Source organism: Lathyrus oleraceus, chromosome 7 (genome assembly GCF_024323335.1).
Source record: "Lathyrus oleraceus cultivar Zhongwan6 chromosome 7, CAAS_Psat_ZW6_1.0, whole genome shotgun sequence".
In the NCBI taxonomy this organism is placed as follows: Eukaryota; Viridiplantae; Streptophyta; class Magnoliopsida; order Fabales; family Fabaceae; genus Lathyrus; species Lathyrus oleraceus.
The window spans coordinates 499898511-499913281 of record NC_066585.1 but is presented as its reverse complement, the minus strand read 5'-3'; the positions used below and the strand labels follow the sequence as shown (position 1 = coordinate 499913281).

General features: G+C 34.2%; 1 protein-coding gene across 1 annotated transcript; it reads right to left on the bottom strand.

The window, feature by feature from the left end:
- Positions 1-6063: 6063 nt before the first annotated feature.
- LOC127104586 (uncharacterized) lies at positions 6064-6666 on the bottom strand. The gene has a single exon (XM_051041766.1). The coding sequence runs from the start codon at positions 6664-6666 to the stop codon at positions 6064-6066; it is 603 nt and encodes a 200-aa protein (XP_050897723.1).
- Between the last annotated feature and the right edge of the window lie 8105 nt (positions 6667-14771).

The following is a 14771-nucleotide window of genomic DNA, read 5'->3' as shown; positions in this document are numbered from 1 at the left end:
GGCCCTTTGGTTGTCCCAGAACATTCATTCCACTCAAGTCAGCTCTTTGGAATATAATATCGTCGGGGTGGAACTCCTTAGACTTTAGTTTTAGTTGTATTTGGCCATTATGGTGTGCTTAACGGTGACATCAGTGAGGGAGACAAAATATATATTTTCATCTATAAAGTCTAATTTTTATGGATTGTTTGTGAGTTTTCCACGTTGTGGGAGGGATGTGTTGTTCTTTAGCCGAGCTCTCCAATTTCAATAGAGAATAAAGACCTCATTATTGTATGTAAACTTAAAAAGTGTCTCTCCGATAATGGAGTGTGTCTTAGTCACGTACATCAACAAAATAAAATAATATATTTTTATTTTATCACCTATCATATTTTTTATCATTTTATTTGGACGTCCGTTTTTAAATATTTAAACAATAGAATAAAATCTATATTATTTTTATTTCACCATGCTCGATTAAATTACATTTCGTTCTACTTCATTCCCTTTCATTTCTAAATTATTCAAAAGCCTTAAATACAAATCAAACATAAAATCTTAAACTTGTAAAAAGAAGACACATACAAACATTTTAAGAAATATATATTAGTGGTTGTTAATCACAGGCAATGATAATCATATTTATGTATGATGTATCAATTCCGTGAGAGTGGCTTCTCACAAACTAGTTCCTTTATAAAAAGAATTCAATTATGCCAACTTAAGGGACAAGAAAAAAGAAGAACAAAAAATCAATTTGAGATCTTTTGAAAAAGTGGTGGGTCCGACCCTACTCATATAGTTATTAGTGGATATATGATCAGCATATAATAAACTGTTTACATGGAACCTTATGATTGGTTCTATATATTCATTCATTTCTCTTTCTAATATTTAAATAATATAATCACATTACTTCTCATATTAACTTCTACTTTGCATCCTTCTTTTTAAGATCTAAAATATTTAGTAGTTAGTTTTTGTTCTAATAGTAAAATTGATAATAGACATATGCACTATTTGTGTGTGACTAAAATAGACATAGCTAGGCCCTAGTAGATAATTTTATTTTAATCCAACATTTTTAGTTGATTACTAATTTAAGGGGATTAATATCTTCACTAATTTTATTTCAATATTTCTTAAAATAGATTGTAGAAGATTAATAGAGACCGTTAGATTAAAAAAAATTAAAGAACAAAATTTAAAGTAGCTCTATTAAGTAAAAATATCTCCATTCTTATTTAATTATTAAAATCTTTATGTACTCATCTGGATCAAAGTTACTTTTATTCTCCAAAAGAAAAAGAAACGAGGCAACATGATTTATGTACATAATAAAAATAGATCATGGTTTCTTAATTCTTTTATGTTTTCTCCATGCATTATTATCACAAAGACAGATTGTCCCTTTTACCTTTCATCTTTTCTTTCTTCCCTCATAGTTTTGAATTAAAGTACTATCAAACAAGGGGCTGAATAAAAGTATTTTGAGTAGATGTCCATATGATTTTCTAGAAAGTATAAATTAACACCTTTTACTTTATAGCTTTATTTGACTAAATTAAATAACTCAAACCTAAAGTCAAGAGTGTGCTTTGCTTTCTCCTCCTAGAAAAGCCTTTCAAACTGTAGCAAGTATACCTTATTAATTATTATACTTTAGAAAATAACCAACATTCTGTAAGAGCCTTTGAATTTTTGGTATTGCTGCAAAACTAAGAACAAATGGAGTTGAAACAGAGAAATTAATTTGTACGATAAACTTTTAAAGCGTGTAGATTTACACTAAGTTTAAAGAACAATTCACCCCACCAATCTTTCTATGTTGGATGCAAAAGGAGTTACCGGCGAATTTCCTGCAGGATACTTTGGAATCCTTAAAGAGAATTGCACAATCTCTCTAAGTGTATCTGTTGATAATATTTTACAGAAGAATGTTTCTTTCAATTGCTCTCATGCATTAGAGAAGAGAAAGATGATTTAGAATGAGAAATTAATTGAGATTGGTTTTTGTGTATTTTCCCACCGTGACCATAACCTGTAATTTATATTGAAAATCACGCATGTTATGAAACAGTAGCAACTCTTAGAAAAGACATGACACTATTCCAATTGCAACTTAGTAACAACGTTTCGCATAAGAATAGCAAATATTTGTTTATACATTGCAACTACTCCTAAAAGAAAGGAACCAATTAAATGGCACTTTAGACCAATAATAATTACTATAGACCAATAATAATTACTATATTTATATTATTAATTCAAATAATATAATCATACAATTAATTATTATTTTGGAAATTTTCTCACAATCCCCCACCATTTTCAAAATAACTAAATCTCATAATTCTGGAAAAATCATGGTTTCAGATATTGGTATCTCACGATTTGAACCAATACTTAGTAAGATATGGGTTTCACTCATCCCGAATAGACATTGGTAGACAAACTTTGAACCAACTACTCATTAGAACAAGTGTGCAAAACTTACACATGAAATCTCGATACTATCAAAAGAATTGTAAATATGACACATTTGATAAGGCCATATGTCATGTATCCTTTTCATGAGAATTTAAGAGTCAAGCCCTTGAACTCTATGAAGCAGCCTACTTCATTCTCATATAGGTAGACTATATCAGAAAAGCTCCCATAATAAGCATTCCAGCAAACATATGCTATATATCTATTAAGAGAATAATCTCATCCTATCACTTTTACTTTTATGGTCTGAGTACTTTTTGCCCATTGGGATGTTTCTATTGTTAAGTACTTCAATCACTTTAATAATATACTTTCATCATTGAACTCAAGACTTGATTTTAATCAAGTGTGAGTTGAGTTTCCACTATTGGTGATCAATAAGATATGGGCTTGAGACCCATCCCCAATGATGTCTTCAACACCATGTCTTTTTTCAGACCTTTCGTCAAAGGATCTGCAAGATTATTATTAGTTCTTACGTATATTATGGAGATTACTCCATTTGAAATTAAATCTTTCATATAGCTATGTATTATACCAATATGTCTAGATTTTCCATTATATACTTGGCTATATGCTTTAGATAGTGTGGATTGACTATCACAATGTATGGATATAGGTGCTATTGGCTTTGGCCAAATAGGTATCTCATACAACAAGTTTCTTAGCCATTCAGCCTTTTTACTACCTGCAGCCAGAGCAATAAATTCTGCAGCCATGGTGGAGTCGGCAATGCAAGCCTGTTTCTTTGAACCCCAAGAAACCGCACCTCCACCAAGATTGAAGATCCATCCACTAGTGGATGCATGATCTTCTATATATGTTACCCAACTGGCATCTGTATACCCTTCTAAAACCGAAGGATATCCACTATATGTTAAAGTGTAGTTAATCGTCCCTTTCAAGTATTTTAATACTCTATTAATAGCATGTCAATGATCTTTACTTGGATTACTTGTATACTGACTTAACCTACCAACAACATATGCTATATCAGGTCTAGTACATGTCATAGCATACATCAAGCATCCAATTACCTTTGAATATTCAAGTTGTGCCACTGGACACCCTTTATGTGGTTGCAAATTAACATTTTGATCAAATGGGGTAGAAACGGATTTGCAATCCAAATGATCAAATTTCTTAAGCACCTTTTCAATATAGTGAGATTGGGATAAGCCAATATGTTCACCATCTCTTATGATTTTAATCCCTAAAATCACATCTGCTTCACCTAAGTCTTTCATATCAAAAATTTTGGATAAGAAAGCTTTAGTCTTTTCTACCTCTTTTAATTCAGTACCAAAGATTAACATATCATCCACATATAAACAAATCATAACTCCTTTTTCATTGTTGAATTTACTATAAATACATTTGTCAGATTCATTTATTTTGTATCCATTGGCCAACATAACTTGGTCAAATTTTTTATGCCATTGTTTGGGCGCTTATTTTAACCCATATAAAGACTTAGTTAATTTACACACTTTATGTTCTTGGCCTTTGATAACAAACCCTTCAGGTTGTTTCATATACACCTCTTCATCCAATTCTCCATTTAGGAAAGCAGTTTTAACATCCATTTGATGAATGACAAATTTATAGATGGAAGCGAGTGCCATAAGCACTCTAATTGATGCAATTCTTGCAACAGGTGCATAAGTATCAAAATAATCAATTCCTTCTTTTTGTGTAAATCCTTTAGCGACAAGTCTAGCTTTGAATTTTTCAATGGTACCATCAACTTTCATTTTCCTTTTAAAGATCCATTTACAACCTATGGGTTTTGACCCTGGTGGGAGATCTACTAATTTCCAGGTTTTATTACCCATAATCGAGTCCATTTCCTCTTGGATGGCTTATTTCCAAAAGGCTGAGTCTTGAGATTTTATTGCCTCTTCAAATGTTTCTGGATCATTCTCTAGGTTATAGCAAATTGGTCCATAACGATTTATAGAATCATTATTTCCTTCTACAAGGAACATGAAGAAGTCTGATCCATAATTTTTTTACTTTTCGGATTCTTTTACTTTTTCTAGGTTCTGAACATCCCAACATATCATTATTTGATACATTGTTTTCAAGACTTTGAACATCATAATGAACATTGTCTTTGCAATTTTTAATTGAGGTAAATCTACTTTCTTGAAAAATTGCATCTCGTGACTCAATCACGGTATTAATAGGATATGAGTCATTGGATTCAATAACCATGAATCTATATGCTTTGTTGTTTTCAGCATAGCCTAGAAATACACATTTAATTCCTCTTTCTCCCAATTTCTTTCTTTTTGGTTCAGGCACCTTAACAATTGCTCTACAACCCCAAACTTTTAAATATTTAAGATTTGGTTTTCTTTTCTTCCAGAGTTCATATGGGGTTATCTTGTTCCTTTTATTAGGAACTCTATTCAGTATATAACATGCAGTTAGCATGGCTTCACCCCAATATTCTTTGGATAAACCAGAATATGATAACATGGCATTCACCATTTCTTCCAACACCCTATTTTTCCTTTCTGCTATCCCATTTTGTTGTGGGGAATAGGGTGCAGTTATTTGATGTATAATACCAGTGGACTCAAAATAATTAGGATGATAGAATTCTCCCCCTCTATCACTCCTAAAACATTTAATAAAAGTTTCATGTTGGAGTTCTACTTGAGCTTTAAAATTTTTGAATTTTTCTAAAACTTCATCTTTAGAGTGCATTAAATAAACATAACAAAATCTAGTGCAATCATCAATGAAAGTGACAAAATATTTTTTACCACCAATAGTAGGCCAACCATGTAAATCACATACATCAGAATGAATTAAATCTAATACTTTAGAATTTCTTTCAACTCTCTTAAAAGGTTGTCTTGTAATTTTAGTTAACATGCATGTGGTACAAGAATTTGAGTTTATATCAAAATTAGGAATTAAACTTGATTTCATCATGTCTTTTAATTTACTAAAATTAACATGTCCTAGTCGCATATGCCATAAATCACAAGACTCAACAGTATAAGCAGAAATCACATTATTATTATTATTAACAATATTACACATGAACATATTCTCACAAAGACAACCTTTCCCCACAAACATTCCCCCTTTGGAGAGAATAAATTTATCTCCCTCAAATACAGATTTGAAACCATACTTATTAAGTAAAGGTACAGAAATCAAGTTTTTCCTAACTTCAGGAACATAGAATACATCTTTAAGAGTGAGTATTTTTCCAGATGTGAATTCAATCTCTACCGGTCCTTTTCCTTTGACTTGGACAGTAGAAGCATTTCCCATGTACAAAACACTACCATCTTCTTCATTAATGATCTTGAATAGTTCTTTATTTTTGCACACATGACGGGTAGCACCAGAGTCTATCCACCAAGAATTAACATCTTCTATCATGTTGATTTCAGAAATAACAGCAACAAGATTTTCTTTTATTGCACTTGAATTCTTATCTTTGTTCTTTTTCTTTAAGAACCTGCACTCATGTTTAAAGTGTCCTGGATTTCCATAATGATAACAATTTCCTTTCTTTTTCTTTAGGTTGTTATAACCTTTGTGGTTTTCATGAGAATTTTTGAAATCTCATTTTCTTTTATTGGAATGTTTGCTTGAATTTCCTTCCTCCATCACATGGATCTTCTCTTGAGTAAATTGGCTTTTAGTATCATCTTGTTTTCGATACTCTTCTTCTAAACGAAGGTGATTACCCAATTGTTCAAGAGAAATATCCTCCTTCTTATGCTTCATGGTTCTTTTAAAATCTTTCCAAGAAGGAGGAAGTTTATCTATTATGGAGGATACAATTATAGTTTCATCCATGTGCATATTATGTTGTTTGTAATTATTGAGAATACGTTTAATTTCATGCATTTGTTCCATAACAGACCTACCATCTATCATTTTATAATTATTAAATTGAGAAACAAGAAACTTCTTACTTGTAGCGTCCTCTTGCATGTATCTTGATTCCAATTTCTCCCATAACTCTTTTGCGGAGTTACTGCTCTGATAAATGTCGAACAACGAATCGCACATACCGTTGAGGATGTGTCCCATGCATATATAATCATCATTGTCCCACTTTTGTCTCTCTCTAGTTTCAGCAATTATTTCATCTTCTTTTTCTTCCGATTTTGGAATGTTAAGGACATACACCATCTTCAGTGTTGTGAGAAGAAATTTCATTTTTTTCTGTCAACGAATAAAATTCCCTCCATCGAATTTCTCTAATTTCACAAAGTCAGAAGTCATCTCTTTTAGTGAAGCAGCCATTGAATATGAAAAATGTTGTTCCTTAAGATTGTTAGAGCCTTTGAATTTTTGGTGTTGCTGCAAAACTAAGAACAAATGGAGTTGAAACAGAGAAATTAATTTGCACGATAAACTTCCAAAGCGTGTAGATTTACACTAAGCTTAAGGAACAACTCACCCCCACCAATCTTTCTATGTTGGATGCAAAAGGAGTTACCGGCGAATTTCCTGCAGGATACTTTGGAATCCTTAAAGAGAATTGCACAATCTCTCTAAGCGTATCTGTTGATAATATTTTACAGAAGAATGTTTCTTTCAATTGCTCTCATGCATTAGAGAAGAGAAAGATGATTTAGAATGAGAAATTAATTGAGATTGGTTTTTGTGTATTTTCCCACCGTGACCATAACCTGTAATTTATATTGAAAATCACGTCTGTTATGAAACAGTAGCAACTCTTAGAAAAGGCATGGCACTATTCCAATTGCAACTTAGAAACAACGTTTCGCATAAGAATAGCAAATATTTGTTTATACGTTGCAACTACTCCTAAAAGAAAGGAAATCAATTAAATGGCACTTTAGACCAATAATAATTACTATAGACCAATAATAATTATTATATTTATATTATTAATTCAAATAATATAATCATACAATTAATTATTATTTTGGAAAATTTCTCACACATTCTATGTGCCATATTTGAAGCTTAGGAGTCAAGCAACTTTAAAATTTGATATTTGGACTAATGTTGTATGAAACATTAATAGTTGGACAATGTTAATTTGTGCATTTAAAAGGCACGTATCTATAATATAAAAAAATAAAACATTTTGAAATATCCAATTTTGTCCCAATCTAAAATTTTGTCATGTCATTAATTTGAAGGTAATTTATGTCCAAATTTTATCTTTTGCAACCAAACTACAATAATTTGCATGATTTGGTTACTACTTCTTCTATTTAGTTCCAACTTCCCGTATGTTGCAACTTGGTTTGCTATGGTTGGTTACAACAAACTATCTGATTCAACTTTATCACATAAACCAAAGTTCAACATTTTCATATATTTCTCTCTCTCTCTCTCTCTCGGACGACTTCCTTCTTCTTCGGCTTCTTCCTTCTTCCTCTTCTTCTTCCTTCTTCCTCCTTTTCTTATTGAAATAAAAGAGAAATAAGATATCATTTGCGGCATCCGTTTTCAAAGCAAAGAAGAACCATATCTGAGTTCAAGTGATTAATTTGTTTACAGATTATTGTTTCGATTTCAAGCGAACAAAAATATGGAGATCTGCTTTTGGGTTGTAGATTCAATTTCAGGAGAAAAAGGTGGAGATATGCTTTTAGGTTTGTGGATTCTCATTCAATTTATGTATTCTTCTCTCTTTATCTTTATCTTCACCAAACCCTAATTCTTATCTCTTTTTCTGTTCTTCCTCCTTTATCTTTATATGTATTGTTTTATGTATATGATGGTTTGATTTCAGCATCAGATATTTATTGTTGTTGATTTTGCTGATTTTATTTATGCTCTCATTATATTTGGGTTGTAAGTTCAATCATAGATATTTTGATTTGAGTTTTTACTTTGCTGAAGAAATTCAACTGATTGAAATAATTTGTTGCAGAATCTGAATAATGGTCCATTCAATTCATCTGTCTTGCAAAAATCAACTACATGAGTTGTCTCCAAACTTAGATAAATGTGAGGCTTCACATTTGAAAACTGGTTGTTCGTTTGATTTTGCTTGGATCTCCATTTGATGGGATTTTGTACATCAAAAGAGTAATGTATCAGAACTGTAAGTTGTTAACTTGTGTTTTGTTTGATACTTTTCTGACTTTCATCAATGGTAATGACCTTATTGAAATGAATTATTTTAGGGGATTGTCACTTAGTATTGTCCAGCTACTCTTTAAGCAAGTATGCCAGTTCTGTGTGGCCACACTCTTTATTCCTTTTTTCTTAATTTTTATATCTTATTGTTGGTGTAAGCCCTAGAGGTCAATACTTTTGGTACTTGTATCGAATTATTTATTAATAATAAAAGTCTTTTTTCATTATTATGTTTGTTTAATGAAGTCCCTAGAATAGCTAGTCCGTTTAATGTATCAAGTGTGACTTATTCATGAGATCCCATTAAACATAAGAACATTATTCTTAAAGTATCTGTAGTCGAGCTTTGTTATAAAGTGGGATAACATTAAAGCATTAAGACTATTATGTATATAGACTGATGATCACATCCCATGGATCATGGATAAGGAGTTATCAAGTCTTAAACAAAGGTATGAATATTAAGAGTAATATTCATACTGGATTGACCCGCTATGAGAATACTATATAGAATGTTATGTAAAGTGTCCTAAGTTATTCTCACAGTGATAATGGTGTATACCATCCTTCGACCTGAAACCATTATGGACCTTAGATGTAAAGTCGATTGCCTTATTGCTGATCAAACATTGTCCATAACTGGATGATCATAAAGACAGTTGATGGGTACTCCGCGAAGCATGCTGAGAGACATGAGTGACCTAGATGGAATTTGCCCATCCTGCGCAACAGGATAAATGTCTACGGGCCCAATATTGAACTGGACAAGGATGACACTGTTTATGCCTTGTTTTCAACATAGACATAAGGGAAAAAGGGTAATTGTATACATATGTTTTATCACAAAAGGATTTGTCAGATCACATGACATTTTCGTGTCTTGGGTAACAGTGATGTGTTGCTAGATACCGCTCACTATTTATTATGTTAAATGCATGATTTAATATAATTACCAATGTCGCGAGAACCTACAGGGTCACACATAATGGACGGATTGATGAGAGATAGAGTAAATAAGGAACACCGTAAGGTACAATACACTTAAGTGAATTGTAGAACATCGTAAGGTACGGTGCACTTTAGTAGAATACAAAATATGGTAAGGTACTTCAAACTTAAGTGATGTTGGTATATCATAAGATATGGACCACATACACTTAAGTGGGTCTTTTAGCTTGCAACCCACACTAGTGGTTCTATAAATAGAACCCTTGTGCAGAAGCATTGCTTTAGATGAAAATTGTGTTTCTCTCTCTCTCTCTCACTCAAAGCCTTCATTCTTAGCAGCTAGCACTGAGATTGAAGGAATTCGTTCGTGTGGACTGAGCTGTAACACCTCAAAATTTGCCCTCCTCTCTTGGGACTAGCATAACATATTACATATCATTTTTAGGTCATTAGGCATTGCATATTGCATATCATGTGGTTACATTGTGCAAGTCCTCCTTACAAGTCTTGATCAGGAGATGAAGAGGTCATGTGCATGCTGGGGTTTCATTGGACTGGTCATTAATCATCTGAGGATGTGGAGGTCCAAATTAGGGTTTTATGATTCTCAAAGGATATTGGTCTTCATCTTGATTATAATGATTCATCATCATCATCATGGTTTGATTTCATCAAGTGTGGGATCAGATTTCTTGAGATTAGGGTTTTGACCACTGGTCAACCCTAATCAGTTGCATTGGGCCAATCAGGGCATAATCAGGAGATGGGGTCTATGATGTATGTGGAGATCATTCTATGGTTTTATTAAGTTAATTGAGGCTAGGGGTTCATCCTTGAGCCATTTCATCAGGGAATTGGGGCTCAGATTGATTTATGCATTGCCAAATTCATCTATCAGTTGAAAAAGTCAACTGTGGTCAACTGTGCATGATTTTATGGATTTGGAGGTGGGAGAGAGTTGGATACACTTCATTCATGTTGGAACAAGTGTTATTTGACATGTCAAAGCTCAAGAATGGAGAAAATCAAGTCAGACAAAAAACTGCCAAAAATAGAAAGTGACTTGTAATAGAAGTTTCCAAAAATGGAAAGTTTTTGACCTCAAAATTACATGTCCAAGGAAGCTTCAAATGAAAATTTGTTCAACATGAAAGTTGTAGATCTTGGTCTCACCTTTCCAAAAAGTCCAAGAACTTGAAAATCCCATGTATGGTTGGCAAGTTATGGTCCATTCAATTTCAAAAATGACCCATAATCAGAGGGGCCTAACTTCCACATGGAGTGTCCAAATTGGATGATCTTTTTATGTGCAAACTCCATTTGACATGTACTTTCATGGTGCATAATTGGAATTCATCAAAAATGGTCAATGCAAAAAGTCAATTTTCAAGTGTACAGTTAAAAATCCAGGGGCAAAATGGTCCAACTTGAGAAATAATGAGAATTTTGGAATGGGGATTTTTGCAACACCTCACAAATGCAATTTGAAAATGGTTGGAATGGTCATAACATGTCAAGGTCTCATATTTGGTCAAGTCACTTTTGAACTTCACTTGAAAAATGCATAAAGTGCCATGACATAGTGAAAATGCAAATTACACATCCAATGGCCATGGGACAAGTTGCAACAGATCACACATGTCATTTTGAGAGTGTGTGAGCTGTCAAATGAGCTGTCATTGGCCTGTGGTGAAATGGCATTTTTGCCCTTGCTTTGAAAATGATATTTATGCTAATTACCATTCATTTTGGTTAATTCATGATTAAGGATGTAATTAGTTGGAAGTATAAATTCTTAATTGTAACAAACTCTGGATCAGAATCACATTTCACAAGAAATTGCAACCACTTTTCCCTCCAAATTCTCCAAAATTCTCAAGAACATTCAAGAGCAAAATTCATCAAAACTCCTTCAATTCTTCATCAATTCGTGAAATTCTTTTTGCTTTCTCCTCCATTCATCTTCTTCTCAAGCTGTTTTGGTAGTTTGGATCAAAAGGACCTCAAATTCGTGACTGTCCATTCTTGATGCATCCATGGCAAATTGAAATTCTGTCCACTAGGAGCAACATTGGATCAAGATAGCTGTTGCATTCATCTTCCCTATCATCAAGCTTGAACTGTTTTGAGGAATTGCGCGCCAAGAACACAAGAATCACCACTGCCATTGATTCGAGGTAAATTTTCGAATCTCATGATTCTGTAAATTTCCACATGCGTATTGTAGTGCATTCAACATAGATGATCATGATATAGTTGGTTTGCGAATTGGTTAGCTATAGAGGAAGATATCTTGAATTTTTGATATGAATGCAAAACCTAGTTTGATCGATCCGTGAGCTGTGTTAGGAATTAGGTGAAATTGATTACATATTTGAGATCCTCACGCTTAGGCCTTTCCAACGGATATCCATTTGCAAATTTTCATGGAGTTTGGATGTTCATGTGTTCTTATGAATTTCTGGAAAAACGATGAGGATGATGGTGATTTTCTGGAAAAATTGGTGTTTGATCCATCCGCTGCGTTGCTTTTTTTGAATTTCTGTTTCCCTCCGCTCCCAACCAATAGCGCGTTGCCACTTCAATTACTGAAACGCCGCGTTTTGGTATTACTGAAGCATAATTACGCAAATGCCACTGAATCCATTTTAATTAATTAAAACACTTAATAATTATTTCAAAAATTAACAAAACTTTAAAAAATTCATAAAAAAATATTGGTTAATCCAAAAATAGTGAGGATTTTTTTGATGGATTCCAATTTTCCCTAGAATTTTATAGGCATGGTTTCATAAGTTGTACTTGGGGAAATGTTGACCTGGCCTATTGATCTTTGACTTGTGTCATATTTTTGTACATGTTGCCATTTTCAATGTGAAATGCTCATACATTAAAAGAAATTCCTGAAATTTTTTGAGCTCATTCTAGACATGTTGATGGTGATTTACATATAAAGTTTGTGATTTTTGGATACCTGAGGAGTGAGGTATGATTTTTTGAATCTAGGTGTGACAATTTGTGTCACACCTAGCTAGGTCAACTTCATGAATTTATTTGTATGACCTATGATTGTTGGATTGGATTGAAATTTTGCATGGATGATTATTGATATGTTGAGATGTTATGTGAATTTTTCTGGATTTTTCCATGGCATTTTCAATTTGATTGATATTTTTCTTCTCTGTTGGCTCATTGTGCAAGCTTGTGTGACACATGTTTGTGTATCTTGTGTGAAATTCTCATATGGTTTTGGATAAATGTGAAATTTGGTATGATGATTGTTGACACATTATAGGACATCACTGTTTTGGTCCCATTCATTTCTTAATTGTTCTCACTCTGTTATGAATTTTTGAAGTGAATGTATGTGTTGATACCTTGAATTGGCTTGAATAATTGTGTCTGGATTTCTTGATTTTCATTGACCTAGTTTCTTTTGTCCAATTGAGCTGAAAATTGACATGCTATACCTTGAATAGGTCTTGTTTAGGTGTGAATTATTTGAGGATTTTTGGAATTGTTTTGGTATGCTTTTGATGGAAGTCATTCTGTTTGGACTTTTGATGTTGCATTTAACCTAGTTTGTGATGTTTTGGTCATGAAATGAATGTGGTGAATGATATGAGTATGGGATCAATTGCATTTGCTTTCTATTTGCATTAATTTGGTTTTGGTTGAGAATTGTTTGCTGTTTAGAATTTTTTCTCCCTTTTGGACCCTAGGCTTGGCCTAGTGGTCTAGTTTCTCACATTTGGTGTGGATTTTCAGGATGAAATGCATAATGCTCAAGGAGAATGCTTCAAGTCAATTAAATTGAGATTGTTGGATGTTTTGAACTAATTTGACTTTGTTTTGTAGGTTGTGAAGCTTGAGCTTGAGCTTATAGCTTGCACTTGGGTGCATTAATCTGTGTTGCTTAATCTGTATAGTTTGACTGATTAACATTTGCTGTTTATTGTTGTTTGTCTGAGTACTGATGATACTTGATTGATTTCAGGTACATTTAGTCGCTTACAGTTCTTTAAGAACTTGCTTGCTGCTGCTTGGTTTTTAAACCACTTGAGGTAGGACTTCTATTCTTCATGTAGTCTGGAAGACCTGGCCTGTTACTTGGCCAGGCAACTGTCCGAAGTCCTCCTTAAGAGGCGATGTTTGTGGTTGTTTACATTTGTGCCAAGCAGGTAAAGACCTCTATGAGGCAATTGGTGGATCAAAGGGATATGCAATCTATCCCCCACTATTCTGTGAGTCGTCCCTCTGCTCACACGGCTGTGTGTTGATGCATTGGGACACAAACCCAAGATCTTGTGATGTTGCACAATCGAGTCAGAGTCTTTGAGCGTAGAAGGGTCCCTCCATTCTGGACCCACGCTCCTTTGTCTGAAGCTCTCCCTGGTCAGGGATAAGAGCTGTGAAGTCTAATCTTCACTCACCTTTCCTCTGCTTCACCTTAGCCCCGTAATGGCAAGGTTAAGAGCGAATACTACCCATGTACAGATGACTTGCTTCGGCAGTCAAACCCATTGTTTGAGCCTCACTTGACTGGTTATAGTGTGTGCTATGTGAATATTTGCTTGAAATGCTTGTTTTGATCTGTATGCTTGTATGCTTGCTTTCTTCCTGGATAGGATTAGCTTGCAGTTGTGCAAGTAGGTAGAAACCTGAACGTAGGGTAATGATGCATGACAACACTAGGCTCGAGTCCAGCTCCCTGGTAGTGTGTCTTCCCTTGGTTTCTGGCTAGATTTTCTTTCCCTTGAGGGGGAACTACATCGCCCTGATCCTCGTTCCAGACGAGGTATGTAGGCAGGAGACCGTGCGAGGTCTCTCCGGGCACTTTTTTTTCTTTTTGTGTGTGTTTACTTGTTATCGTTTGGCGTGTGTTTTGGTTCGGATGCCGACGTAAGTCCAGTGATTGGCGGTCGGGCTCCACGTTTGCCGTTTTGTGCGTGTTTTGGTTCGGATGCTGACGTAATTCCATCGAGTGGTTGTCGGGCTCCATGTTTGCCATCTGTTTGTGCGTTTTGTGTTGTTTGGCGTGCGTAAGCCGAACTACAGTGGCTCTGATTCTCGTTCCAGACGAGATATGTAGGCATAGGATGCGATGTCCTATCGAGCTCCCTTCTGTTAACCCCACCTGCGTTCCCTGTGTGTGTGATGTTTTAGCAACCTTTTCTTTTCTTAGAGCGTGGATCCCGTCGAGTACGACGGACGTGAGGGGTGCTAATACCTTCCCCTTGCGTAACCGACTC

Coding starts and splice junctions, on each gene's coding strand:
- LOC127104586 (XM_051041766.1), bottom strand. CDS start 6,666: ATGAAATTTCTTCTCACAACACTGAAGATGGTGTATGTCCTTAACATT.